The sequence below is a fragment of the Diceros bicornis genome, chromosome 5 (assembly GCF_020826845.1).
Source record: "Diceros bicornis minor isolate mBicDic1 chromosome 5, mDicBic1.mat.cur, whole genome shotgun sequence".
In the NCBI taxonomy this organism is placed as follows: Eukaryota; Metazoa; Chordata; class Mammalia; order Perissodactyla; family Rhinocerotidae; genus Diceros; species Diceros bicornis.
Window position 1 is genome coordinate 51,476,007 of NC_080744.1, and position 26,816 is coordinate 51,502,822.

At 37.4% G+C, this 26,816-nt stretch overlaps 1 protein-coding gene across 2 annotated transcripts in view; it reads right to left on the reverse strand.

Annotated features, from left to right (window-relative positions):
* Positions 1 to 13,295: 13,295 nt before the first annotated feature.
* Positions 13,296 to 26,816, reverse strand: part of RFX7 (regulatory factor X7) — a 128,718-nt gene continuing 115,197 nt past the window's right edge. The window contains exons 6-10 of one of the 2 annotated variants that reach the window (XM_058541647.1): positions 26,217 to 26,333; positions 24,805 to 24,889; positions 23,956 to 24,163; positions 20,637 to 20,932; positions 13,296 to 19,428 (exon numbers count right to left, since the gene is read on the reverse strand). In XM_058541647.1, the coding sequence (XP_058397630.1) occupies positions 16,156 to 19,428; positions 20,637 to 20,932; positions 23,956 to 24,163; positions 24,805 to 24,889; positions 26,217 to 26,333 (3,979 nt within the window). In that variant the 3' untranslated portion in view covers positions 13,296 to 16,155. The remainder of the gene's footprint in view (positions 19,429 to 20,636; positions 20,933 to 23,955; positions 24,164 to 24,804; positions 24,890 to 26,216; positions 26,334 to 26,816) is intronic. The other variant, XM_058541646.1, reaches the window with a different exon arrangement.

Sequence of the window (26,816 nt, forward strand, 5' to 3'; positions counted from 1 at the left end):
TGTTACCGCAGTCATCAACTTCACTAATTGTTCTCCTACCACAAAACACAGATGACCCTCTTTCCAGCCTCCAATAAAAATTTCCTCACTGCCTTTGCCACCCTTCTAGCCTCCCTCCATGGCTTAAGCTCATAATCACCTCTTTTAGGTTTCTGTTACTGCAGCACCCCACTTCCAGGTACTACTTTCTGTCTCAGTTATCTATTGCCATGGAATAAACCACCCCAAAATATAATGGCTAAAAACAATGATTTATCATTTCTCATGATTGTGTGGGTTGACTGCAGTGATATGATACCTTCATCTAGGGGCTTGCTTGGACTGGACTGTCCAAGATGGTCTCATCCTCCAGAGTGTGTCTCCATGTGGCCTCTCATCACTCAGTAGTCTAGCCTAAGTCACCTTTCAGCATGGTGCCTAGCTTCCAGAGAGAACATTCCAAGAGGATAAAGCCCAATGCACAAGTGCTTATCAAGTCTCCTTCCAACACGCTTGTTAATGTCCCATTGGCCAAAGCAAGTCACAGGATAAAGTCCAGAGTCAATGTGAGAGGGGGTACCAAGGGCATGGATACTGGAAGGCATGATTTATTGGGGGTCACTGTCTACCACATTCTCCAACTTTGACCTAGCAGTTTCTCCCTTGTTCACTATGCTGAACTTACACCATGTTCTTGCTGTTCCCTTACACAGAAATCTCTTCCTTGCCTCAGTGTCTGTTTTTGATGTTCTCTACCTGGATCGCTCCATCTCTAATCTTCAAATTGCTGGTTTCTTTATATTCCTCTAGTATCAGCTGAAATGTCACACCTGCTCTCTAACTCCCAGTTACTATCACACTACCTTGTTCCTGTCTTTCTTGCCATCTGAAATTATCTGGTTTATGAATTTTCTAACGTTTATTTTTTTCCTCTCTCTACCAAAATATAAGATCACTTTGTTCACAGCTGTATTCCCAGCACTCTAAATAGGCCCAGCACATTATAAGTACTTAATACATGTTTCTGAATGCATGATAAATGAACGAATAGCTAGATGAATGAAGTAACTAAATCTTAGTGTAAAGGAATTTCTAAATAAATATATTTATTTTTACAGAAACTCTATCAAAGTTTCAACTAAGTGTTGACTACTAAAAACCAGGAGTGATCCAAAAAAAATTTTTTTGAGAACTGGACTTAACATTCCTTATAGCTTGCTGAAATATTTAAAAGAAATGATATATTTGGGATTTGCTTCAAAATAATCTGGAGAACACAGGGAAATGGGCTGGGGTACAGATGAAATGAGACTGACTGTGAATTGATACTTATTTAAATTGGGTTAAGGGTACATGAAGGTTCATTATACTGTTCTTTTATGCAGTTGTTTGAAATTTCCATAAGAAAAGGTTTAAAAATTCTATGTAGATTATTAAGGGACTGAAGAGCATTAGAAAGATTGTGAAAAATTTTCACATCTATGAACTAATTTATTAATATTCCTACTTTTCCTACTTCTTTTAGAAAGAGATTTCTATCTTCATGTGATGGAAGAGAGGCACTTTTAAAGATCATCTAGAAACATCATGGGCTAGATGATCTGAGGCTTATTTATATGTTGCATTTAATCTGCAATAGACCTCATTTTAAGATATTCCTGTAACTTGGCACACAGAACAGATTTCTGTAAAGCAAATCATTTCCCCATTGATTTCCATTCAGTTTTGAAGACATGCTCTCATACCTCCTGTTGATTTCCCTGTCTGCTAATTATAGCTCAAGGCAGGAGATGGGAAGTGCAGAAGCTCATGTAAGCACTGGCATTTTGCCTTGATCTGGGGCTCAAAGCAGGTATCTGATGCAACAAATTTTTATGTTCTCTTCCTGGATCAAGAAGAAGCCAGGGAGAGCAGGAGTTTGCTCCAACAGATGCCATCCTCAAGCTGACAGCCACTTTGCCTGGCTCTGATATCAGTCTAGGGAGTTGCTCATCTGTTGGCAGAATTCAATTAACAAGGGACTTTTAATTATTATATATCTTCCATATGAGTCTTAATTTGGGAGAATATAAAAGAAATATGGCTTTGTCCCTGGTATCAAGGAGCGTGGAGACTTAAAGAGCTCAGGAACAAGTCCAACCTTAAAGCATCAGATATTTTCCACCCAGAACTAGAAGAAAACTACTATAAGGTTGAGGGCCGCCATATCCTGGCCATTCATTTAAGGAATCAGGACACTGAGGCCAAAATCATCCAGTGACAAAGCTTACTCGTGAGTGAGCAATGGAATTGATGATGCAGTTGTGTGGGTAGAAGACCAGCTGGCTGGTTTCCAGAGCAGGATGCTGTGCTTCCATTCCTAAGAACCCCAGATTTATAACCAGGCAAATCCATTCAGGAAGACTGTTCTGCTGGGCATCCCTGCCCCTGGAATAGAGATAAGGAACCAAATGGGAATTTGTTTTAATGGAAGTCTCTTTGCTGGGATTTGTCCTCACCCACAACTCACAGACACCCTTCATATATTGCTGTCCCATTACAAAGGTGGTTGGAGAAAGGCCAAGACACAGAAATGGAGGTGTGTCGAGGGCAGAAACCTGGCATATCAGTTTAGTGTGCTTTCAGCTGCAAGTAACAGTGAACTGTCTGTGTGGTTGCTTCATCTAGTCTCCAGGAGGCCCTGAATATGTAGTGAAAAAAGCACTGGGCCAGGGCCCGCATGGCCTGAGTACTGGTCTGGACTCATCATTTTCCTCACCTTTCTAAACCTCATTTTCCCATCTGAACAAGGAGGAAGGTGGTCTAACTTCTCTGAGATATTGGGTTCTAAAGGCCCAGAAATCAATAAACAAGTGATGAGATAAAAACTTGTAGACTACTGGAGAGGGGCAAACTTAGGAGGGGTCTGTCGTTAGGGCCGCTGGAGGACGGGGCTTCCTGTGGGTGGTAGCAGATCTTTGAGAAGTGGGAGGAAATAGTTCTTTACTTTGCGATTATGTTCAAAGCCCCAAATGGACCTTGGCTTTTTGGAATAAGTTAAATTAAGGTACTACCACAGTGCTCAATGAATGATACTCTCCTGCTCCCTTCCTATAGGTAAAGCCCACCTTCCCTACATATGACCACCTCCCCCAGACAAGAGAGAGAAGCACTTCTGATTTTCAAATGTAACACAGGCCTACATCAAGAATTCCTTTAAAAAAGAGCCAATTAAAAATTTTAAAATATATATTTGCACAGCATAATTTCACAGACTACAGTAGACTCCAGTCACCAAAATAAAAATCTTATTTCAGTTGGATTTGAGGATGTTCCCATTTACAGACTCACACAATAAAATAGTAGCTTAATCAAAGATTTGTTTAATGCAAATATTTGGCATCCTACCAGAAAGACCATAAGGCTATTGTCAAATCAGTTAAATTTCTGTTACAAGCAGTAAGGGTGACCATCTGCTGTGGTTGGCAAAGAAATTAACATATTTCAAAATGCAAACACATCTCAGTCTCTCCCTACAGATCTCAAAGCAGGCATCTTGGCTATAGACAATTTGGCTCTAATATTTAGTACTTCAACTAAAATGATATCCAATGTCTTTAAATAGGCAAGAGATATTAGATAATCAATGTTCTATTTATTTGCTATTATGAAGGATGACAATTTCTTAGCTTAATACTTTGTGCCTTCTTGAGAAACTCTATCTGAAAATCGTTAGTGGCAATTCAATTCAGCAAACAAGAATAGTGCCCCTGCTGTAGTCGCTGGGATCTGTGCTTTGAGGCGTACAACGAAAGGGGCCTTTAATGAGCTTCCAACTTAGTGGAGGCTATGGCTACATACATGTTTGCCTGTACAAGGCAGAATACCATCACAGAGGCCTGAATTCAATGCCACAGGAGTCTGCTTATTTTACAGGCAAGGTGGCAAAGGCCTCCCCTCAGATGGCAGCTGAGGTGGATTTTGAAGGAAAGTATGACCCTTATAAAAAACAAAACAAAACACAGAGAACAGCCTGAGCAAGACTTAGAGGCATAGGGGTGTGTGCTCGATTCAAGAAATAGCAAGTGGTTCTGTTTGGCTAGAGGTTCTGTTTGGCTAGATACATTTTGTAAGACAAAGCTCAAAAAGTTGTGTGAGAACAATAGTGGGCATCTCTTACGTTTTTTGCCTGGCTTTGATTCCCCTTCTTCTGGAAACGGCACCCTGATTTTCCTTTAGAGAAACTACGCCTTCCTCTTTTCAGCTCATGCGACTTGAAGGAGCTGATTGTGCAATGCAGAAGGAGCTGATTGTGCAATGCCGAAGGAGCTTGGACTTTGAGCTATAAAATCTCATTTAATAGAATGGAGAATCATAAAAACCATTTTAAATGAAAAATGTTCAAACATATACAGAAGTAAAAAAACAAAACCATGAATCTCTATAAACCCACACCCAGGCTAAACATATCAAGATTTTATCATTCTTCCTCTATCCTCCTCTCTCTGTCTTTTACCAAAGTATTTCTAAGTAAATCCTGGATATCCTGTGTTTTTACTTCTACATATCTTAGTATGCATCTCTAAAAAGTATGGAAATTTTCTTAAAAACAAAATGCCATTATCACACCTAATGATTCCTTGGGATGGACTAATACCTAGTCCGTGTTCAAATTCCCGATTATCTCAAAAATGTCTTTTTAAGCTAATTTGTTTGAATCATGTTCTAAACGAGGTCCATACATGGCAAGTGGTTTTTATAGCTCTTCAGTCTATTTTAATCTCCTCACCTCATTTTTTTTTCTTTATGCCATTGACTTGTTGAGGAAACCATATCATTGTCCCCTAGAATGCTCCCTCTTCTGGATTGATCTGGTTGCTTCCCTGTGGTGTTAACTTGGTACTCTATCTCCTGTATTTCTTATAAATGGAAATTACCCAATGTTTGTTTGTCCCACATTTATTAGTAGTAATGCTAAGACTGATCACTGAGTTCAGGTAGTGACAGCCTGTTCCTTCCATTATAAAATTTCTTATCCATCTACTACCTATTGGTTTCATCCTTTGATGATCTTTGCCTGAAACTTCTATTTCATTAGGAGTTGCAAAGTGGGCGATTTTCTAAGTTTATCACTCTTCTATACTTATTACCTGGAACTTTTTACTAAAGAAAAATTACTTCTGTATCAAGTAGGGCTATTTGGTTATCCTAAATACGGTTGATATAAGAAAGACAAATTTCCTCAGAATTGTCAATTTTCAACATACTACTTTAAAACATTACCTTTAAAACTGTAAAATATAACAGATACAGAAAGCCACCTGAACTAAATTAATACCTTAATAAATTACTGTAAGCAAACACCCTTGTAACCACCATCTAGGGGAGGAAATAGAACTTTGGCAGCCATCCCAGAAGCCCTCTGTGTGTCCACTTATTCTGATTATTTTATTTTATTTTTTTGGTGAGGAAGATCAGCCCTGAGCTAACATCCACGCCAATTCTCCTCTTTTTGCTGAGGAAGACCGGCCCTGAGCTAACATCTATTGCCAATCCTTCTCCTTTTTTTTTTTTCCTCCCTTTGTCTCCCCAAAGCCCCAGTAGAATAGCTGTATGTTATAATTGCACATCCTTCTAGTTGCTGTATGTGGGACGCCGCCTCAGCATGGCCCGACAAGTGGTGGGTTGGTGCGCGCCCAGGATCCAAACCCAGGCCACCAGTAGCAGAGCGTGCGCACTTAACCACTAAGCCACAGGGCCGGCCCTATTCTGATTTTTATGGTAATCATTTCCTTGATTTTCTTTACATTTTATCACACAAGTATGCATCCCTAAAGACTAACTTTAGTTTCATTTGTTTTCTATTTAGTGTGAACTTTAATACGACTTTTTTAAAAAGTCTCTTTTAATCTATAGGTTCCCATTCCATTGCTTTTTTTTCCCTTGAAATTTGTTAAAGAAACTTGACTGTTTGATCTGTAGAGTTTCCCAGACTGGATCTTACTGATTGCATCCCCATGATACAGTGTTTCATAATCTATGTACTTCCTGTAAATTGGTAATTGGATATAGAGACTTGATTAAATTTCAGTTACAATTTTAGAGGCAAGACTTCATGGTGGGTTGTGTTCTGTTATGAGGCACATAATGTCTGTTTCCCTCTCTTTTAGTGATGTTAGTAGCAATTGATGCCTATTGTCTGGATCAATTCAATTCATCAGGGGTTGCAAAATGATATTCCAATTTTATCACTCCTTCCTCATTTTTTAGCTAGAACATTTTCTATGCAGAGCAGCTCCCCTTCATCTATTATTGGTTATCCAGTGGTACAGCTCACAAAGGAAACACAGGACAAATATTTGATTCTTTCCCTTGACCCAATTTTAAAAATTGTGATTGGTTGCCTTAATTTAAGCCAAGCTATTTTCATCTGAGCATGTTTAACTGATACCTACATAGATTATACCTCTACAGAATCCTCAAAAGGTGACCAATTAATTTTTTAGGATCATTAAAACTCATGGATTTAAACATATTTTAAGTATTTCAATCCACTGAAGTTATCACCCTTATTGAACTTAAATTTTCCCATCTTTGGCCAGTGGCAGCTTCTTCAAGTTGGCTCCTGAGTCCTTTTGACACGACCTCAGCAGTGTTTGATAGCTTCCTTGCTATTCTATGGCAAGATATTCCATGAGTTCCTACTGATACTTCCAATTCAAAGTTGGGACTGCATTGTTTTTACTTAACATATATCTTTCATCAGTATCCACTTTCTTCTGAGTAGCCAGGTTCTCAGGGACCAGAGAACGATAGAGTACCACACAGTTACCATTTGCATTGTCTTGCATTACACACACAACAGTCTCAGCAAAATCACCCATTCTACCGCTGCCAATATTATTGAAAAAGTTAAAAAGTTTTTGCATATACTCTCTTCATTTTCTATAGTTGTATTTATCTACATTTTCAGAGCATATATTCAATACATAGTATACTCTCTCCTCTTTAACCCTCATGTAGTCTTGGTTTTACAAGTAGGTATTTAATGCTCCCCACCAGTCCTTAGGTCGATGTCTCTCTAGTCAATTGGACGTGTGAAGTTTGTTCTCTTAATAGATTCTTTAGGATATGTGCAAGGATACAGTATCGAATGCCTGTGCCCCCACAATGTTTCCAACAGAGGATGCTGTCAAACTTAGATTTTTTGCCAACCTGATAGGTGAGAAGTGGTTAACTTGGTATAGTTTTAATTTGTATTTCTCTTATGAGTCAGGTTGAGCTTTTTTTTTTCATGTTTAAGGATCATTCCTTTTTCTTTGAACCATCTGTTCATATCTTTTGTCCGTTTTTCTACTGGGTTGTTGGCTTCCCCCCACCCCTATCTTTAGGAGCTCTTTCCCTATTAGGGTTATCACCCCTTCATATGTGATATGGGTTACAAATATTTCTCCCTACTTTGTTATTTGTTGCTTCACTTGACTTATAGAGATTTTGGTATATGACAAGATATATGTCTAATATCTTGCAGGGTTAGCTCCTCAAACACTGTTTTTCAGGTTTTTGGGGGGTTATAATTGTTTATGTTCTCATTTTAAATGTGTATTCAACTTGTCTGGCTCTAGAAAAAAATCATTGACATTTTCGTTGGGATCGTGTTAAATTTATCCATTAACTTAGGGAGAATTGATATCTTCATGATGTTGAGTCTTGTCATCTAAGAAATGGTTTCTTATTCCATTTGCTCTGGTCTACCACGTGTCTTTCACTAAAAGTGTTTGAAAAGTTTTCCTTATATAAGTTTTGCATGTTTCTCATTAAGTTCATGCCTGGATGTTTTATTTTCTGTTGCTAGCATAAAAAGGGTCTTCTCTTGCGTTATATCTTCTAGCTGGTTATTGTTTATATGTATGAAGAATATTGACTTCTGAATATCAAAGGCTTTTAAGGGTTTCTATGGTGACACCGTATGGAAATTATTAGAGAAGTAAGAGATAATTCAGTATTTCAAGCGAGAAATAAATACATGTACCAAGGCAGAATCAGGAGGGAAAGAGATATGTACCTCAAAGATAAAGGACTTGGGAACTAATCTGATGTTGAAGAGAGGATGAAGGAAAGGGCAGATGAGCTTTCAACTGGGTGACTGCAATGATGATAATGTTGTTATCAGATAATAGGAAGAGGAGAAGGCTGGGGGAAGAGAGAAGGAATTTCAATTTAGGGCATTCAGATTTTGAGACTGAAAGTCAGAAAGAAGTCAAATCTGAAAATTTAGATTTGGAAGCCATCAAGTAGAGCTGTAGGAGTGTTTGAAACGACTATGGAGAAAAAGTACAATAAGAAGAGAAAAGCCAAATGTAGAATGTCAAAGGATTTCTATATTTAAATAATAGGCAGAGGAAGCTGATCCCTGAAAGATACCAAGAATGAGGGGTCTGAGGTAGGAAGTGAATCAGAATATGAAGTCACAGAAACCAAAGCAACAGTGTCACTGGGTTTACCAATTATGAAGTCACCAGTAATTTTCAAGACAGCCATTTCAGAACCGCTATGAGGGTGAGGTAAGATTGTGAAAGATTAAGTAAAGAGATGCTATTGACCATATAGGTATAATCTATGTAGGTATCACTTAAACAAACATGCTTAGATGACAATAGCTTGGCCTAAATTAAATTTTATTAAGTTATTTCTTGTTTATGGCCACATAACTCAAATGCAAAGTTCAGCCCTTTGCCTGAATCTACATTCTTACTTTACCTCCTGACAGAGGGTGTGTGTGTGTGTCTGGCTTCAAGTAAAACACATTTAAGTGCTAAAAAGGACAAGATTTTTTCCCACTCCTAGATAAACGTCTGTCCTTTTATGTAGGCATTTATAACAACCATAATAGCTTATACTTAGGGCTTACTAATATTGTTATATCTCACTGAACTTCACAAAAGATTCTGGGAAGTAACCAGGACAGGAATCATTATTCTTAATAAAGTGCAGAAAGGGGAAAGGAATGACAGAACGAGGTCTAGCTCTCAGATGTTCTTGACTCCTAGCCTATAGGAGTTAATAACAGAGTTAAGTGTAGGAAATGCTTATTCTAGGTATTTTAAGCAGAAAAGGACTTCACGTGGGTAATTAAGGGCTTATATGCACAGAAACGGAAGAGCAAGCTTTAGACTGTGCCTCCAGAAATGACTCCCAGAACAGCACTGTAGTTGACCATCAGGGGAGTGAGTCCATATCTGGAATCACTCCAGAGATCAGGAAGCCAGACCAGGAAGTTGCTGATACTGCTGCTGCTACCATCACTGCCACTACTTGACTGCATCTTGACATGCACAGACCTGATGACTTGGCACTGCAACATGGACCTTTGATACCTAAGAATCTCAAGAATGCACTCCAGAACACTGCTACTGAAAAACTTTGTCACTATGAGCTTGCTTGCAAGAAAAAGTCACCAAAAGGGGGTAGGAGAATAGCTTCTGCTTTATTTTCATCCTCCAAATATTTCAAGAATGCATCTAATAAATGGAATGCAATTCATATCCAGAACCCAAGCAGTGAAGAAGTCTAGAAAATGCAGTTTTTGACTTCCCAGGATCTGCATACCAGGAAGAGGCTGGAACAGAAATTGAGCAAGCCAATCCACAATATTTGCCACAGCAAACTTTTTGTATCTTCATTCAAGATTTTGGCAAAAACTATGAACAGGCCAGAACCATTGTGGCCCACCACTAGAAAATGTTCTCCAGATGGTTATCATTACTAGTATTCAAATAACTTGCCCAGGGTCATGGTTATAATTGGCAACACTGAGATTTAAGCCCAGGTCTGACACCAGCGACCAGAATGCTATATTGCCCTTCAATTTGATTAATTCTCTTTAGTTGCTTAAGCAGCTTATAATCCACCTAATTTTATCTTTCTTCTTTTGGACAGCTATGGAACAGTTTTCAAATGCTGTGCTAAAATCAGGGTATTCTTTCTAAGATTCTCTATTGATTTATCAATTCCACTGAAAAAGAGAGGCAATTTGTCATTCTTCAGGGGAATCTGGGAGGGGTTTAGTGATCCTCAGGCTAATCTAACACTCCCTACTCCCACTTAAAACCTTTTGGTAGCCACAATGGGTTAGAATTTGGATTTGCGCTGAGTGACAGAAAACTCAAAATAACTATGACCTAAACCAGAAATTTCTCTCATGTAAAATACATTCAGAAGCAAGCAATCAGGACTAGTAGGGCAGCTTCCCTCAGTCACCAGGTCCTCAAGCTCCTTCCATATTCTTACTCCATCATCCTCAGCACATGGCTTTACCTCAAAGAACAAGGGAGCTACTCGAGTTCTAGTCATCACATGTGCATTCCAACCAGCAGGGAGGAAGAAGGGCAAGAACACCAAGTTGCACACAAACCTTTCGATTATATCCTTTTGGTTGAGCACTTGGTAAGTGGCTCTACTTAACTACAAGGGAAGCTGGCAAATGTAGTCTATCATGCAGGTGGCTAGGAGAATCCTATTAGTGGCAAACAGCAGTCTCTGCTCCAGTGACCTCGTCGCATCCTGCAATCCTGCTCCCTGTGCGTCTTCCTCATTATATTGTAAAATTTCTAAATGGCAGGTGTCTGCTCTAGCACCTGGCACAGAGACTGACATATTCTAGGTACTTCATCATTTGTTGAACAAACAGCCTATTTTTTATTTCCTGATGAGACTTTTAAAGTGGTTTAAAAATAAATATGATTAGGTACACCTCTAAGAAATGTGCCTGAACAGCTGTGAGTAAAACAAAATTTTGTATTTAAATCTTATTTCTCCCTTGTCTCCAATATATTAGGGCATGTATTTCCATGGGGGAAGGAGAGAGAAAGGGACTCAAATAATTTAGAGGAAAGTTACAAAATACAAGTAAAATTCAAAAGCAACAAAAATGAAAAGAAAGTGTTAAGAGATATAAGGATTGGAGGTTAAAGGGAAATAAAATCCTCACAAAAATCAAACTTAATTCTAAATTTTAAGCCAGAATGAAATTTCAAAGCAGCCACCAAATCAAACTCCTTGTAGGTAGCCTGAACAGGTATCTTAAGTGTAGCCTAACGGTTAAGAACTAGGCTTTGGGACCAAGTTAATTCTGGCCCTTCCTGTCATTAGCTGTTACCCCTACCAGTTAATCTCTGAGCTAGAATTTTCTCACTTGAAAAATATTTTTTCAGAATTGTTACAATGAGGAAATGAGAATATATACAAAGTATTTCATACAGGGTTTAGTGCAAGGAAATATTCTATGTATGGTAGTAATACCACTCTCATGATACATTTTAATTATAAAATTTTATCCTCTCCAAAATTAAGTACTTCCTACAAATAAAATCTATCTTGAAAACTGTAGTCTGTTTTTCCCTTTCCACCCTTATAAGCAGATTATAGCTCCAGTACTGGTCATATATATATGTGTATATATATATATATTTTATTTCAGATTATATAATCCACACATTTGTAATTCTAATTATTTAAAAGTTCATTTATAGCAATGTACATCAAAATCAATCTCTATAGACTTATCAAAATTTTGGTCTTCTATTATGGTAATAGGTGCTGAGGCAATCTGCATTTATGATACTCAATAATATCTGATTTTTCAACTCAGAAAGGGAAGGCAGGATACCAGTCAACAGTTTACACCAGTAAACAGTCTAGTTCTAAATGTAATCCCTACTAAGAACCTTCTTTTGCCCTGTTCTTGGCTCCTCAGTGTGAATTCTCACCTCTTTTCTTCTATATAGCTTATTATATATATCTCTAATTGGCACTTCTCAAAGAACATGTAATTAGTTCTTTATAAGACTGTAAGCCCCTCAAAGGTGGGCACAAGATCTTAAGTCCCTTGCATCTTCTCTAGGTTGTGGAACTCATTTTAGGTGGATAACCACATGCTCCAGGAAATGGACCCTTTCCCTAGCTGTAAAGGATAAATCAAGAATTTAAGGTAATTGCCTTTAGGGTGGGCCTTTGACCTTGTTTTATCCAATGAGACTAAATGGGGGGTGGAGGGTGGGAAGTGAGTGCCTAGTGGGAGATTCTGGGGAAGCTTTTTTCCTTTCTCATAAAAGGCTGAGAACTGCCCTTATCACCTTGTTTGAGATGTATGAAGATATAATATTTGGAGCTGTAGCAGCCATCTTGTGACCATGAGGCAACAGACACAGAAAAGCAAAGCTGAAGACGGAACAGAAAGACAGAATCTGGTTCTTAGTAAGATTGAGCCATTCAATGAACTCTTGAACCTCCTGTCTCCAAAATTATTAAGCTAAAAATCAAGTCCTTACAGCTTATGCCAGTGTTAGGTTTTCTCTTACTTGCAACAAAAAGCACCTCAGGTACTACACGGTATTTTTTCCCCCAGATTTTCTTACTGGTTCATTATATCTACTGGTCTCTCGCTTTGTTTGCCTGCTCTTCATTATTTACATTTTTTTTCCTTCTATCATTGAGAATCCTGATGTCCTTATTTTACATATCATCCAGGTAGTTCATTACTTTTATTTTATCTTGCGAGATTGCTGATTGTCCTTCTTAGGGTTAGTTTCATTTTCTTCAACTACTTTAGAATTTTGGTTTACAGGCTCATCATCAGGTTTGGTTTGCAGGCTCACCTTGTGTGGGAGTCTTCCTTCTCTTCATCTCCCCACTTCCCAAACTTTACTCTTTTTTCCTTCTATAATTGCTTCCACCACGTGCTCACACTCAGGGCTCAGTCCTGTGGTGAAAGTGGGGCTATCATAGATCTGCACAGATCTGTATACACAGAAGAGTAGGCTGTTTGGCTCAGGCCTGGCTACAAGGCAAATTATACTCTCAGGCACTGGCTGTTGCTGCATCTCAGTTTCCTCTCAAGAGTGAGGAAACTCCATCTCAGACCATGGTTTCATTCCTCTGTAGGAGTTGAAATTTCTGGCTCTCTTTCCTGTTCCTAGCTCAGGTTCTGGTTTACAAGTTCAGCACACTTATCGCTTTGTATTTCTGGTTCACCAAAATACCTATGTTGCTTTTGGACACAGCTGTGCTTTAAAATTTTCTCCATTTATTGTTCTATTCAAAGATCCAAAAATATACATATCTAGGTACTCCATAGGCTAACATTCTAAAGCAAACATTATGTGAATGAGCAAAATAAAAGATGTTATTTTGGGCAACATAAAGCTCTATGCCATGTACCATTCATTGGCAGTAAATCCTAAGTGAATAGCAGAGTTCTGACAAATGAAATAAGATCTGTTTACAAAATGGCATGCTGCCTATATAAAATAGATCCCATAAATCACCTTAAGATCCAGTCAGTTTAATATAAAATGTTTTTAATTGTTTTTGAAAACATTTAAAAAACAATTTTTGAGCACTTTCAATAAAAAAAGAGAACTGAAATGCTACTGCAATATTCAACTACTGTAGTTTCAGCAGGTACAACAGACAACAAAACACTGGGGAAATCTGACTTTTTGCACTAAATGAAAACATGAAACAGGGCTTGTTTTTGTCATTTATGGTGTAGTAAAGCACATTATATAGTACAAGACTATTATATGAACCTCAGATGCACTGCACAAAAAACACTTTCCTTCTTTTCAGTTCAAAAGTCAGTGCTTATTGCAATTATATGCAAAATTATTTACTTCATGAAGTCTTATCATGATAAACAGTATGCAAAATGTTTTAAACATCAAAACAATGAAAATAATTCGAGAAAAGAACATATTCAACAATAACTAAGCAGAATTAGTAAACATAAAAAAGTAAATAACTTGTGAATAACTATGCTTGCCTGGTTAACACTGAACCAGTCTCAATACAGCCGAGAAAAAAAAAAAAGTGGTTACAGGAATACCTAGTACTGTACAAGATAAGTCAATAACACTCATGCACATTTTGTGATCATGTATTAACATGGTGAAGCAAACTAAACTTAATTCTTCCTGCTGTAATATTCTCATGTAAGAGAATAAGAAATAGAAATATCTCATTGAGATCAATGCACATTGCTACATAAGACAATTTTATCTGTCACTTTGATGACATTTTGTCTTTTCATAATGAAACACATTTAAAAAGTTTAATCTGTGGACTGTATTGGTTGCATTTATCCTAAGAGATGTGCCTACCACAGGTTCAACAAATTTAGTGCAATATATGAACCCCAGAAAGTTTGCTGGACGAATTCAACCAAATTTAAAGTGTTTGCTGCAATACTGTACAGGGGGTTAAAAATCCTCCAGTCTTAATATATTTATCAAAAAAGATTTCCATTATTTTTATATTAGTAGGAAGCTAATAATGTAAACAAGGGATTAGAATGGCCTCAAAATCTCCTTTTCAGAGTATCTCATATAGAAAGGCTCCCATCATTTGTTAAAAGAAATCACACAGTTTCCTTTGGGTATTGCATACTTTGGTGTGCAGTAGTGCTGTGTCTCAATGTACAGTGAAGAAATAACTAGCATCAAGAAAAAACATCTAACAGATCATTAAATCAAGATAACAGCAAACACACGCAAATGCCAATAACTAGGACATATCAATATATAAACCTCTGAGCCAACCCTAGCACCATTTATTTATCAAAATACGTTAATACCCTACCTTGCAAATTTATGGAACAATGAAGCCTTATTAAATTAAACCCTTCATCACATTTGTTAAATATTCATTGATTGTAGTCTTCTGATTGGCTTACTAATTAATAAAGGAAAGTTTATCTAGGTTCAAGGTAGCATAGCAATGGTTTAACGTTAGCTTTAAAAACTTAATAACAATTTTTAAATCTATTCGAAAGTCATCTGGAAACTCACTTAAATGGAGCTGTCAACTAGTGAGCAGATTTGTCAACAGGAAATTCATAAATAATTATTCATAAAACAAAATGGGAGCCATAGAGAGAAACATTTTAAAACAAATCCTGAGTGCTTCTTTTGCAATTGTGGTTATCACAATAAATAAATTAAGCATGTAATAAAATGCTCCTCTTCTTCAAGTACTATTGATATCCCCTCTGTTTTATCAGAGATATAAAGATTTGAGGCTTCAGACCTTAGGTGGTGAAATGTTTTTTGCTCAGTTTTTTATCTTATCTCCTTCCCGCTTGTTTTTCAAAGGGATCTCATGATCACATTCTATTACTATATTCAGGAGGAGCAAAGGAGTCAGTCACTAAATTGAGAACTTAAGATTATTATAATTAAAAAACTTCAAAATAAATCTTCAATAGAATTTTAATATGTGCATGTAGCCATTGTGATGAAACTAAGAAAATGTTTTTATTTTTCTTCTAAATTCCTGTATCTCAACTACCAAATAATAAAACACAAAATATTTTTCTAACATGCTTGTATTTACTCTATTAGATTACAATGTTTGGAGTTATTTACTTGTTTTGTGTGTGTGTGTGCATGTCTCTGTGTGTGTGTTAGCCCCATATTAAAACCAATATTTTAAAATAAGGCTAATGCAAGGTCACAAATATAAATGGCTACTAGGTTTTCCTTTTAAAAATTTTAGTGCAGCTTTTGCTTTCCTTAAATTAATATTTAATTTTCCATTATTTTCTCCTATTTAAGCCCTTCATTGCAGGTGCAAATGGTACTGAAGTCCCAGAAAGTCCTACAGAGATTTTTCATTCTACAGTAGCTCTATGCTTCAAGCCTAAATAGTTATAATAACCTGAATATTATCCCTGTTTCAAGGAAGACCTTCTTGTCTACAGTTCACCTTAGCTATGATTTCATATCTAAAAGATAATGCCAACAACAAAAAATAGCCTATACCTAAAATCAATGGTTTCCACTAAATTCTGTGCAGATCAACCAATGAATTAAAATGAACTTACACAAAATAAAGATCTAGACTGCTCTTGTAAAAGCTGGTTAGTCGATTGTTTACTAGCAAACAATGTGATTAAATGGGCAACATTATAAAATTTAAAACCTAATACTTGTTCTTCTACAGCCTACTGTCATCAGAAACTTGTTAAGAACTGAGGCGAGTCTAACCATTTCCTACTGAAGAAGAAACCACTTCTGCAGCAAACTCTTTTAAAATGTCACAATTAATAGTAAGTGTTTCTGCTGCGGGAGGCACTTCCATTAAGACAAATACAATACATATGTCTTTAGATACAGTGTGCTACATATTATAAAACACAATTTAACCCAACATTTCAACAGTAGCATGGTCCTTGCTTTCTATCCATTCAAAACCTGATGAAGTCATAGAGCTCATGGATTCACTGCAAATTTGTTGAAATAATGGGTCATTCTTTAATTCTTCCAGTGTAGCTTCATCATCTTGTCCCTGCTGACGACCTGGATCAAACAGTAGATTTGGGTCTAAAGTGTTCAAATCATTGATGCTGCCTGAGAGCTCAGAAGACAACCTGATATCGCTAGAGAAATCAGACGCAGTATTAGTGAGATCAGAGGCTACCTGACCTACTAGCTGCTGGTTGGTTTGCAAGCTGTCTCCACTCAACAGGTCTTTAACAGTGCTATTGAAATCTAATTGCTGCTCTCCAATTTCTGATTGTGCTTGATTATCTCCAGGAGAAAAACTGATCTGATCGGTGCTATTACTTTTGGTGAGGTAAGATGGTGTTGGGAATTCATAAACAGAAGTGCTGGAATCGATCATATTCTGTGGATTGGCACTAGGGAAAACAGTGGAAGTTTCCAAAATCTGAGTGAGATTCATCCGGGCTGTGTAATTGGAGGGCAAGTTGTTCATGCCCAAACCTCTCACTGCATCATCATTGTCAGAATCAAGTTTACTCAACAAAACATTGGTTATTTTTTTACTGTTTGTTTGCTTCTGAAGAGCATTCGGGAAGGCTGTCTGCATCATGACTGTCAACGGAACTGACTGACTTCGTTGAGCTATGTTGTTGGCACATGCGTCTGTGTGAACGTTTGTGAAAACGTGAACGTCTGGGGTTACTGGACTTCCAAAGGGGGTCACATTAGATCGGGGGATGTTAGATACTGGATAGAGGGTGCTTCCACTAAGGTTACGTTGGCGATGAACAGCAGGGCTCACACTCCGGCATCTGAAATTGCTGCTGGCAGACGAATTAGTTCCTTTATTATCAAGAGGGGCAGGGACTGCAAAACCCTCCTGTTTGTTGGTGTTATTTACACTGGCACCTTGATGCTGCACAGGAGAGACAGGAGTCAAACGACCAAAATGAGTGTCATGATGTCTGGATTGAGACTGGTAAGACTGTCCAGGCACAGCAAAAGCATGAGGTTTCCTGAAGCGGTCTTCCACTAGTTCCTGATAGCTTGGGAGAATGCCATGGCCAGAAACTGATGAATTACCAACCCCACTGTACCCATTATTCATCCATTCTAGCTTGGTTTTGTCAGGGTGTGTGGCCATGGGTCTTTGCATCGGTTTCACAGGACTACTTGAGACAATGCTGGCATCATGATATGCCATACTGGAGCTTATTGGGGTAAATGCAAATGGATTCCTGCATTCAACAGGGCTGGGAGGGACACTACTGCTGCAGTTAGAATGTGGAGTACCAATGGGTGTATGTCGGCTACTTCCTAAAGCACTATCCACAGGTGTGGTCTGGGCTAGCCTGGAGCAAGGGCTCTCCCGTGACAGACTCTGAGACCCAGCAATCATTTCAGATGTTGGAGTTGGGGTTGGGGTTGGGGTTGGGGTTGGGGTTGGGGTGGGTGTGGGTGTGTGGATTGGAGTGCCATTGCTATGGATTGGATGATAGAAGTGGGTGCTGGAGGTGTGAGATGACATTGGAGCTCCTGGAGTTACTGACTGACTCTGAAGGGTCATTCCTAAACAGTTACCGTAAGAATGAGAATTGTTCATTGACATTTGCTGCTCCATAAGCACCAGCTCTTCCACAATACTATCTTGTGTAAGTTCATCATCAAAAGGAAAGTAGCTTTCATTTGTTTGGGAAACAGAAGGCTCAAACTCCTTTAGTTCAGACTGTAGAGGTAACTGATCTGAAGACTGTGCTTGTATTTGATTCAAAGAAGATTCTTGTATCTGGCTATGTAGCTGCTGGGTATATGTGTCCTGGGGCATTCTTTCTAATTCCCAAACAGATTTCTCTAAGTCATTGATATCAGAGTGCTCAGGAATTGTCATAACACTGATATCTTGCTGTTGTTCACAGCCGGCAGATACAAACTCAGAATTCTTAGTGACTTGCTGCCATTCATTTGGATTAAAGCTGCCATCTGGTTTTGAATCACTCTCTAAGAGAAAGACACTCCCTTCAAGTTTTACTTTTATATCTGGAGATGATGATGGTGTTTGCTGTTCTGAAGCTGAATCACTGGTAATAAGAGCAGAATTCAAGGGTCGATTTGCCACTGTGTGTGAACTGACATTTATTGATACCTTGCTAGGAAACGGAGCACCTGCTGTTGAACTTTCTGTTTTCCCTGAATGTGGAACCTTTTGGTCCTTCTTAACACTGCCCAGTTTCTGACCTTCTACGTTAACTGCAGAAAGCTGTTCCACTATTGGCTTCTTTACAGGAGGCACCTGGGACTCTTGCAATGTAGAAGACAGTCGCTTTCTTGGACTTTTAGTGCATAATTTAGGGTCTTTATTTATTGAGTCACCATTAGATGGTGAGCTGGTGCTGGTGAAAGTTAAGTTCTGAGTGGCAACTGAGAGAGTGATAGTGCTTTGATTATTGCCTGTTGAAGTGACCGGCAGAACTTCATTACAGCGATTTTTACATTTGGTCCTCTGGTCACAGACTTTAGCTGCTTTTATTTCAATGACACCTTCATTAGAAGGTTTTTGCATTACTCCATCTGTATTACTTTTCTGCCCCAAAAGGGCACTAGGTGTTGTTTTGGGAGCTTTCGTCCCATCCGAGTTCTCTTGGCACTGTACAGGATGCTCATCTGATGGCGTTTCAGGTTCTATTTTGACTTCCACAGCAGATGTTCCCCCGGTGCTGCTGGTCCTGGATCCAGGAGACTGAAGTGAAACAACAGAACCATTCTTGATTTGTGGAAAGGTCCTTGATTCCTCTGTTGTTCCTGTAGCACTGTTTACTGAGGCAGAATGTTTAAGAGGGGCACTGCTGTTGCTGGGTGTGAGGGATATTGCTGTCATTTTCACCACATTTAGAGAACTCATGTGTGAAGTGGGTACAACAGCAGTTTTGATGGGACTGCTAGTAAAGAGGACAGTAGTTGGAGAGCGGATGGTGAGCGCACTGGTGTTGGGTGGTTTGGGTAAGATCTGAGGGTAGCGGTGCCGGGCAGAACGATCCCCACCAGGACTGGCTGGAACGTTCTGAGGAGTCTTTGGTGCCTGTTTCACAGACTGCATGTGCTGCGTGACCACCTGTACATTGAGGGGAAGAACTTTGCCGTCAGAAGAACTCATTGGACTTGGTGAAGTTACCAACTGCCTGGTCCGCTGGACCTGTTAAAAGGTGGAAAACAAAAAAATCAGCTTTAACAAGTCTAGGATACAAATAGTAATTCATACATCTGTACAGTAACAAGGCATTTAATAAATGTAATGCTAAAAAGAGGGAAAAAAAAAAAACAGTCCCTATGTTAGACGAGAGTTCTTCTAAATAGGTTCTATACAATCAGACACATAAATATTAAAATAAGTGCAAATAGTGCAGTATAGTTGCAAAATACAATAATATATAAGAAGAACATTAAGATGCTTTTCAATTAACAAGACTAAAACTTCATACTTGCCAAAATAATGATTTTTAAGGAGGTTATAGGAAGAGGAGGAAAAATCTTGAAGAAACATGCCACTACAAAGGTATCTACTGGAGTCTGTGCCAAGAAGATAACTTACTCACAGCGGAGACTGTTTTATAAATGGTTCTAACTTGAACATTAGTAACTAAACCACTGTGGATAAGGGTCTCAGATGAAACAACTGTCTCCCCAAGTTTGCCCTAATGTGAACAGTATAAGAGTGTGGTCACCAGGTATTCCATGTTTTCATGACATGATGATGATAAAAACAAGAAAAACAAGATAAAACTTTTATCTCCTTAATAATATCATCAATAACAACATAAAACATCGCCTTGTTTTAGCATGACGCACTTTCATTTCAGAAGCCCCTTCATCACAATCTCAGTTGTGTAGGACAGGCAAGGAGAAGAACATCACCTCTATTTGATGATAAGGAAACAGACTCAGAGGAGCTAAGGGACTTGCCCAAGGTCCTATGGCCAAAAAGCCACAGAGATAGGCCTACGTTAAAGCATTATCAATACACACTATGATTTTGTTCCATCTGAATGTTAAAAAGAGTTTAAACCAAAAAAATGTTTAAATTGTGTCATCTTGGCTTAGCTAGAGATGAAACAACTCTGAGAACGACTCATCTCTTACATAAAGCTCCAACTGGTTATGTGCATACTTTGTATGTCTTGGATCTCTGTATTTTTACTTATGTTCATTTTATAGCTCGCTTTGTAATCAATAACATATATCCTGAATAAAAGACAACCGACTGAAGCTGAATCTATCTGTGGTCACAAAATCAAAATCTACTGAATCTACACCTATACTTGTCTCCTTCTCATGTGCCACTTTTAATTAAATGATTGATTTCCCACCACCCCAGTAAAGCCAAACACTATTTGATGATGTTACCGGAATGGGACTAGGGACAGCTGCCACAACGATACCAATAGGCTGAGGAGAAAGGATTGCTGGATTTCCATTAGAAAGATTAGCCACTCCATTGGTTGTAGCGCCTTCTGATTTTTTTGCTGAGGATTCTCCTGGCAAAGGGGATTGTAGTTTCTGTTCTTGCTGCTTCTTCTGAATTTTCCGTTGCAATTGCTGTTTAGCATCAATAGGAGATGGCAAAGTCTTCACTTGAGGCTGAAACGAATTACTTTCAGCTGTAGGTATAAAAGCAGAAGGCTGGGTAATTCCTTTAATTCCTGAAAATAAACAGAATGGAAAGCTAAAATAAATACTCTCCTTTACAGAAGGCAGTTACAACTCAATTTCTTTGAATATGTAGCTATCTACTGCACAAGGCAACCAAATCCAGCAAATTTTAACACACAATTTCTTTATAAAGTTTAAGTATTAGACTTCCAATTTATAAACATTTGTCAATATGGTTTTAATTGACACCTTAAAATATGGTTCAACTCAGGTGACAGTTTCAGTTAAATCAACAATAACAGATGAAGATTTTGAAAAGAGTAGTAGCTACGTCATAAATATGCAGAAGCTAAGATAAATAAATGCAGAGAGAGCATGTTTTACATTTTATCAGTAGATGTCAGAAATCCCCCCCTTCTCTAATTAGAAATTCAAGCATTTTCATGATTTTAATATTCAGTCCACAAGGTGCACTCAATAAATACTTGCTGAAACCATCCATATATTAGAAAAAATTTGTATGGGGAAAACAAGTCTTTAATCCTACCAGAAATTCATGAAAATAGATACAACTATTTTAACTGCTACTATACAATCATTCCAGTATCATCTAGGAGAAATTAAGCAGTTTCTTAATAACATTGAGGTTAAGATATTTTGAAAAAGTCTCACTGAGAAAACTTTTTAAAGCAGTAGCAAGATCAACACTGAGAAAAAGGAATAAAAGAGGCAGGAGATAAAGTTTAATTTAAGAAAAATTGATTACATAATACAACTAATTTTTTAAAAAGCTCATTTCACATTTAGGGTATAGCATTAAGATCATCAGAAAATAAGCTGTGGTCGGTAAAAACAGTGGAGAGAGGAAAGGGGAGGACATCACCATCCTGCTGGTACACCTTGCCCCTCCTTTCCCCAGCCCAATTTCTACTTTTCATGGTTCTGTTAACAGTAACAACTTTCGGGAGGGGGAGATGGGAAGGAGAAAAGGAAGTGACTGTAAATTCTCTTTCACACCCTCACTCCTCAATAATCCCCCATCTTCTGATCCTCTATTTATCACCAAAGTACTATTTTCTTCTTTTCAAATGCAGCTCGAATTGCACCGCTCCCTCCTGGCCCCTAGCCTCTGCTCTGGCTTCTCAGCACCTGCACCCCTGAGAGCCTCTGCCAACGGCTCAAAGCCTGGCTGTCTTACCCCTCCTGCCAGGGATTCTGGACAGGAATGAGTTCCAAGCAGCTGACTTACAAAAGAACATTTGTAACACAACCTGTTCTTAATATGGAGACTATATTTATAAAAAACCGAATTCACCTTCAAAGGATGAAGATTAATCACTAACAAAGGTATTCAAAAAAATGTGGCAATGGCTGAGAACAAAATTTCAAGAGATTCTAAAAATGTTTTGAATAATGATATAACTGTTAAAGTAACAGCCTCCCAAGCTGACTACTTTCAAAAAGGGAAAATACCTGTTTATACATGTAATTTTTAGTATTTTTGTTTAAAAAACACACCTTTCTTTACACTTATGCCTTAAAAATTGATTCATTCAGCATTTTTTTCAGTCAGACTTTGTGAATAAGGAAGAAAGAGAAGTTTCTTTTCCCCATGATACCGCCTATGTCCTCAACTTGTTAAAGTACTCTTCTAGGTGTCAGCAAGAGTGGGAGAAAGAGAACACAGAAAGTTGAAGGGCCTGTATCTTTTAAAACGTCATTTTGCCGGAAGATAAAAGACAGTATATTATAATGGAGTTAACTTGGGCTTTGGAGACAGACAAATCAGGATTCAAATTCTGGCCTCACTATTTACCCGCCCGTGACAAATACTTAACCTCCCTGAGAGTCTGTTTCCTGATCTGTAAAATGGGAATAAATGTCATCTATCTTACAGGACTGCTGGGGGAGTAGATGAGGTAATAAATGTGACCTATCCAACTAGAGAAGGCTGCTCAAGCACTCTCCTGCTCCCGTCTAAGTGTAACTGAACAGATTTAGGTCATACAGTTTACATCTAGACAGGAAAACTTATGATGAGGCTCTTGTAAGAGATTATTTTTCTGAAGTGGGTCCTCAACTCACCATAAAATGAGAGGACAGAACAATCTCACACACACACCACAAATACTTAAAGCTTGTGGTGAATACAAACTGAAAGAAAAAGGATTCCTTACTAAAATGATGAAGTTAAGATAAAAAAAAGTGAAGTTATTTAAGAGACTATAATTCTGGCTGGGGTAAATGTATTGTCGATTTTAAAATATTTACATTTAACAACCAGAAGAATCATCTCTAGAAAACACGTTTCATGTTAATACATTTTTCATAGAAATTATAATTTCCTACAGTAATAACATAACTTATTTACTCTATTTTAGGTTTATAAGGTATGACTGAAATAAGACATCTCAAAAATTTCATCAGAACAGATACTTGACAGCTACTAATTTAGAAAGGAGTCATTTATTCCAACAATTCTGTCAATTCCTAAAACTGTCAACTCTAAAATTCCTATTTGAATGAAAATACTCAATTGAATGCATAATATGCATACAAAAAAATCACTCTTGCTATTTTATAGTAATGCTTCATATAGTTTATTTTTTGGGAGACTAAGGTATCTTTTACATTGTCCAAAGATCATTTTATTTGTAAGCATTAGTTTCTGGGATAGGAGTCTAGCAAGTAATTTTAAAAGACAATCTTACTTTTACCTCTAATATTTAGTTTATTAATTTAGATACATATGTATACTTAAAAGTACATATACACGTATTCTTTAAATTTTAAAATAGCAACAAAAAAATTACATCAACTGGGAAATCTTTAAAGTTTGATATTTTAGCAGAGCAACATACAAAACTACAGCTTTAAGCTTTATAATGAAAGGACTACTATTATTATTTTTGTTGGCTCAAAAAATCCATCTGAATTCAGTGTTAAATGAAGTAAGAGTGAATTCATACAAATACTAAAAAGACAAAGAAGTTCTTTGGCTAAACTCTTCTTTTGCTACCAACTCTAAGTATAGTAACACCCTGTCAGTTTTAGCTTGTTAGTAATTTTGTACCTGGTGGTGCTGCTGCCATTACAGTTAGAGCTGCCATCGACTTGGTGCCTATATAGTGACTTTTTACGAGGAAGCGGGCTAATTCCAAGACTGTGTCAAATGGCTGGCTTAACACTTTCTGGGCCCACTCACACACAAGACGGCAAGCAGAAGAGATAACTTCCTCATCAATATTTTGAAGCTGCCCAGAAGGTTCAGCTCCTTCCAACTAAACAAAGGAAAAAGGAAAAGTTAACTTTTAAAAGAAAGTTCAGAGAAATTAAGTAGAGACACATTCAAGATACATATTCTTAATTAGAAGATATAATCTAAATCTGCTGGGTCAAAGTAGTATGAAGTGACCGGTTGGCATGCATATAAGAAGAGCCTTACAAATAAGATGCCTTTGCCTATATCCACTGGTGCCAGCCATCAGCAGCATTGTGAATGTAACATTTAAATGGTTGTTAAACATATATGAATCCTTCTAAAAGCCTTTTCTAACATCAAAAAAAACAAACTATGCCACTAGCTATATTTTCTCTTCTGAAAACATTCATACTAAACATATTACTCTACAACTTAAAATTTCCTCTTGACAATATAAATATTGTCAATATATAATGGATATGTCTACAGATCAGTAACTTTAGATACATCTTTGTTCTCTGTAATTTCATGAGCCATGTTGGTATAAGTCATATACGCTAACATTTTTCAGCCACTGTTGAAATTTTTGGCTCATTTATTTTGTAAAAAGACACAGTTCTTGGTCCCTGGTTTCATCCAAATGAGAATATGCAGTATGCATTTCAATGTTGATATTAAGGTACAATTCTACATATTAAAAAGAAAAGGCAAAATTCTTACCCCATCTCCAGTTTTGTGAAAGTCAAGATTGGGCAGTGTTGGCATATGAACAAAAGCTTTTTTTCTTAGTCCACTATAGCAATATGTAATAAATGGTTAAGGTCTAAAGTACTCTAAATTAAATAAACTGCTTACATAGTTAGCACTTGAGAAGTAACCACATATGAAACGAGAATAAAATCAGCATGAGATAACATCTACTTTCTGAGTTCTTCAGTAAGAAAAACCTTAACATTATAAACTCAGGACACTTTTCCTCTTTTGAAACTGGAACAGTCCTTGTAGAATGTTAGTGTCTTAAATGAAACAAAATGATTTTCATCTGTTATAAATTTTACCAATAAATGTTCCTAATAAGCTGTGCCAGCCACCAGTAACAAACAGGTCAGAAGGAAAGGAATATTCAGATGGAAACCTGGCACAGAGAAGGGAAACTTTAGCCCAGGGCACTGGGACAAAAACAACTTTTAAGAGTATCACAAGGGTTTTAACCTTTTCACTTCTCTTTTTCCATTGAAACACACAGGATTATCACCTATAACATGCCAAAGACACATCAAGACATTTCTTTTTGTACTCAGGAAACAAGGCTAGGTCATGCAACAAGTGGTTAATAATCACCTGGAACCATTTTAGAAAAGCAGCCTTCCCCCTTCCCTTTCCTCTCATTTCCTCCATAGTAGCGAATTTTTACGCTTTGAAAAATGCCAAGAGCTAAGCAGAGAGAAATGATGTATTTCTAATATGATACAGAGATCCTCTATTTTACAATCTTCTACCAAGAGTAGGAAGAACCTTAATAAATTCTTAATTTTCATTTTTTTTTTTTTTTACTCTGTCTGCTCCTAAGCATTGCTCCATCACAAAAGGGACCATTTCTATGCCATGGCTTTAATTTTAATACAGGCTTTAAATGGTTGGCTGAAAAATACCTTAAAGAGAACACTTATCTTCCAGTACAAGTTCCACAAGAAATTTTTTTGAATGTTCTATCTTTTGCCAAGGAGATCCCTATGTTTCTAAGAGGAAGAAAAGAAAAGCTAACATCTTTTTCCACTTTTATTGATATAACTTACAATTGCTATACTGTGGCATGCCTCAATAATTCTTATTGAATAAGAAAAGGAGATCAGACCACTAAGAACACATTACAGAGACAGAGTAATGTGAAATCTATCACAATCCTTATAATAACTACTATTTATTATTTCTCTTGCAGTTTGATAAGTAGCTGGGAAAATAACTTTTACAATTATTCTACTAAGTACTTTTGAGTTGTTTATATTTGTTGATTTAAATTTATTTCTAAGTAAATTTAATTGAACTACAATTGCTAGCTGAACTATAATAGCAAATGTTCTATAATAAGTGAATATAAAGAGATTACTAAAAACCATTTTGGTAAAGGATATTTAGATTTGCCTCTCGTGCCCAGACGACGTGCCTTCATGTTTGGAAAGACATTTTTCATGATCTTTCCAAAGTCAGCAGCACTTAATGGATGGTAACCAAGATTGTCACAATAGCTCCTGCAAAAGAAGGAGGGACCAATTTAGAGAGCAACAGAACTTTGAATTACACAGCACAGCGCTATTTCAATAAAATTTGATCCCTTTGACAAAATGAAAAAACACATCTTCAAGTCATTCACCACAATTCTCATTGTTACATGATCATCATTCTTTGGGGACTAACTCAGGTTTAGTTACCTTGTTTCATCCTCAAGGTATACCGTACCGCTGCTTTAGACAGCATTCAAGAAACTTGCAGTTAAGAGTTATTGGTGGCACAAAGTTTTCCAAATACAATCCAACCCTGCACTCTGAAATGAGTATATCCAGCTCCATCAGTAGGGTTCTAAGTTTCCACATATGTATCAAGCTCACATACTGGCATAATTTCCAATATAAACATTACGTATGTCATACATTAGTGACAAAACCACTACATGGTTTAAAATAGAAACATGATATATTAGAACTAAAAGGGATCTTAGGGATCATCTATACCAA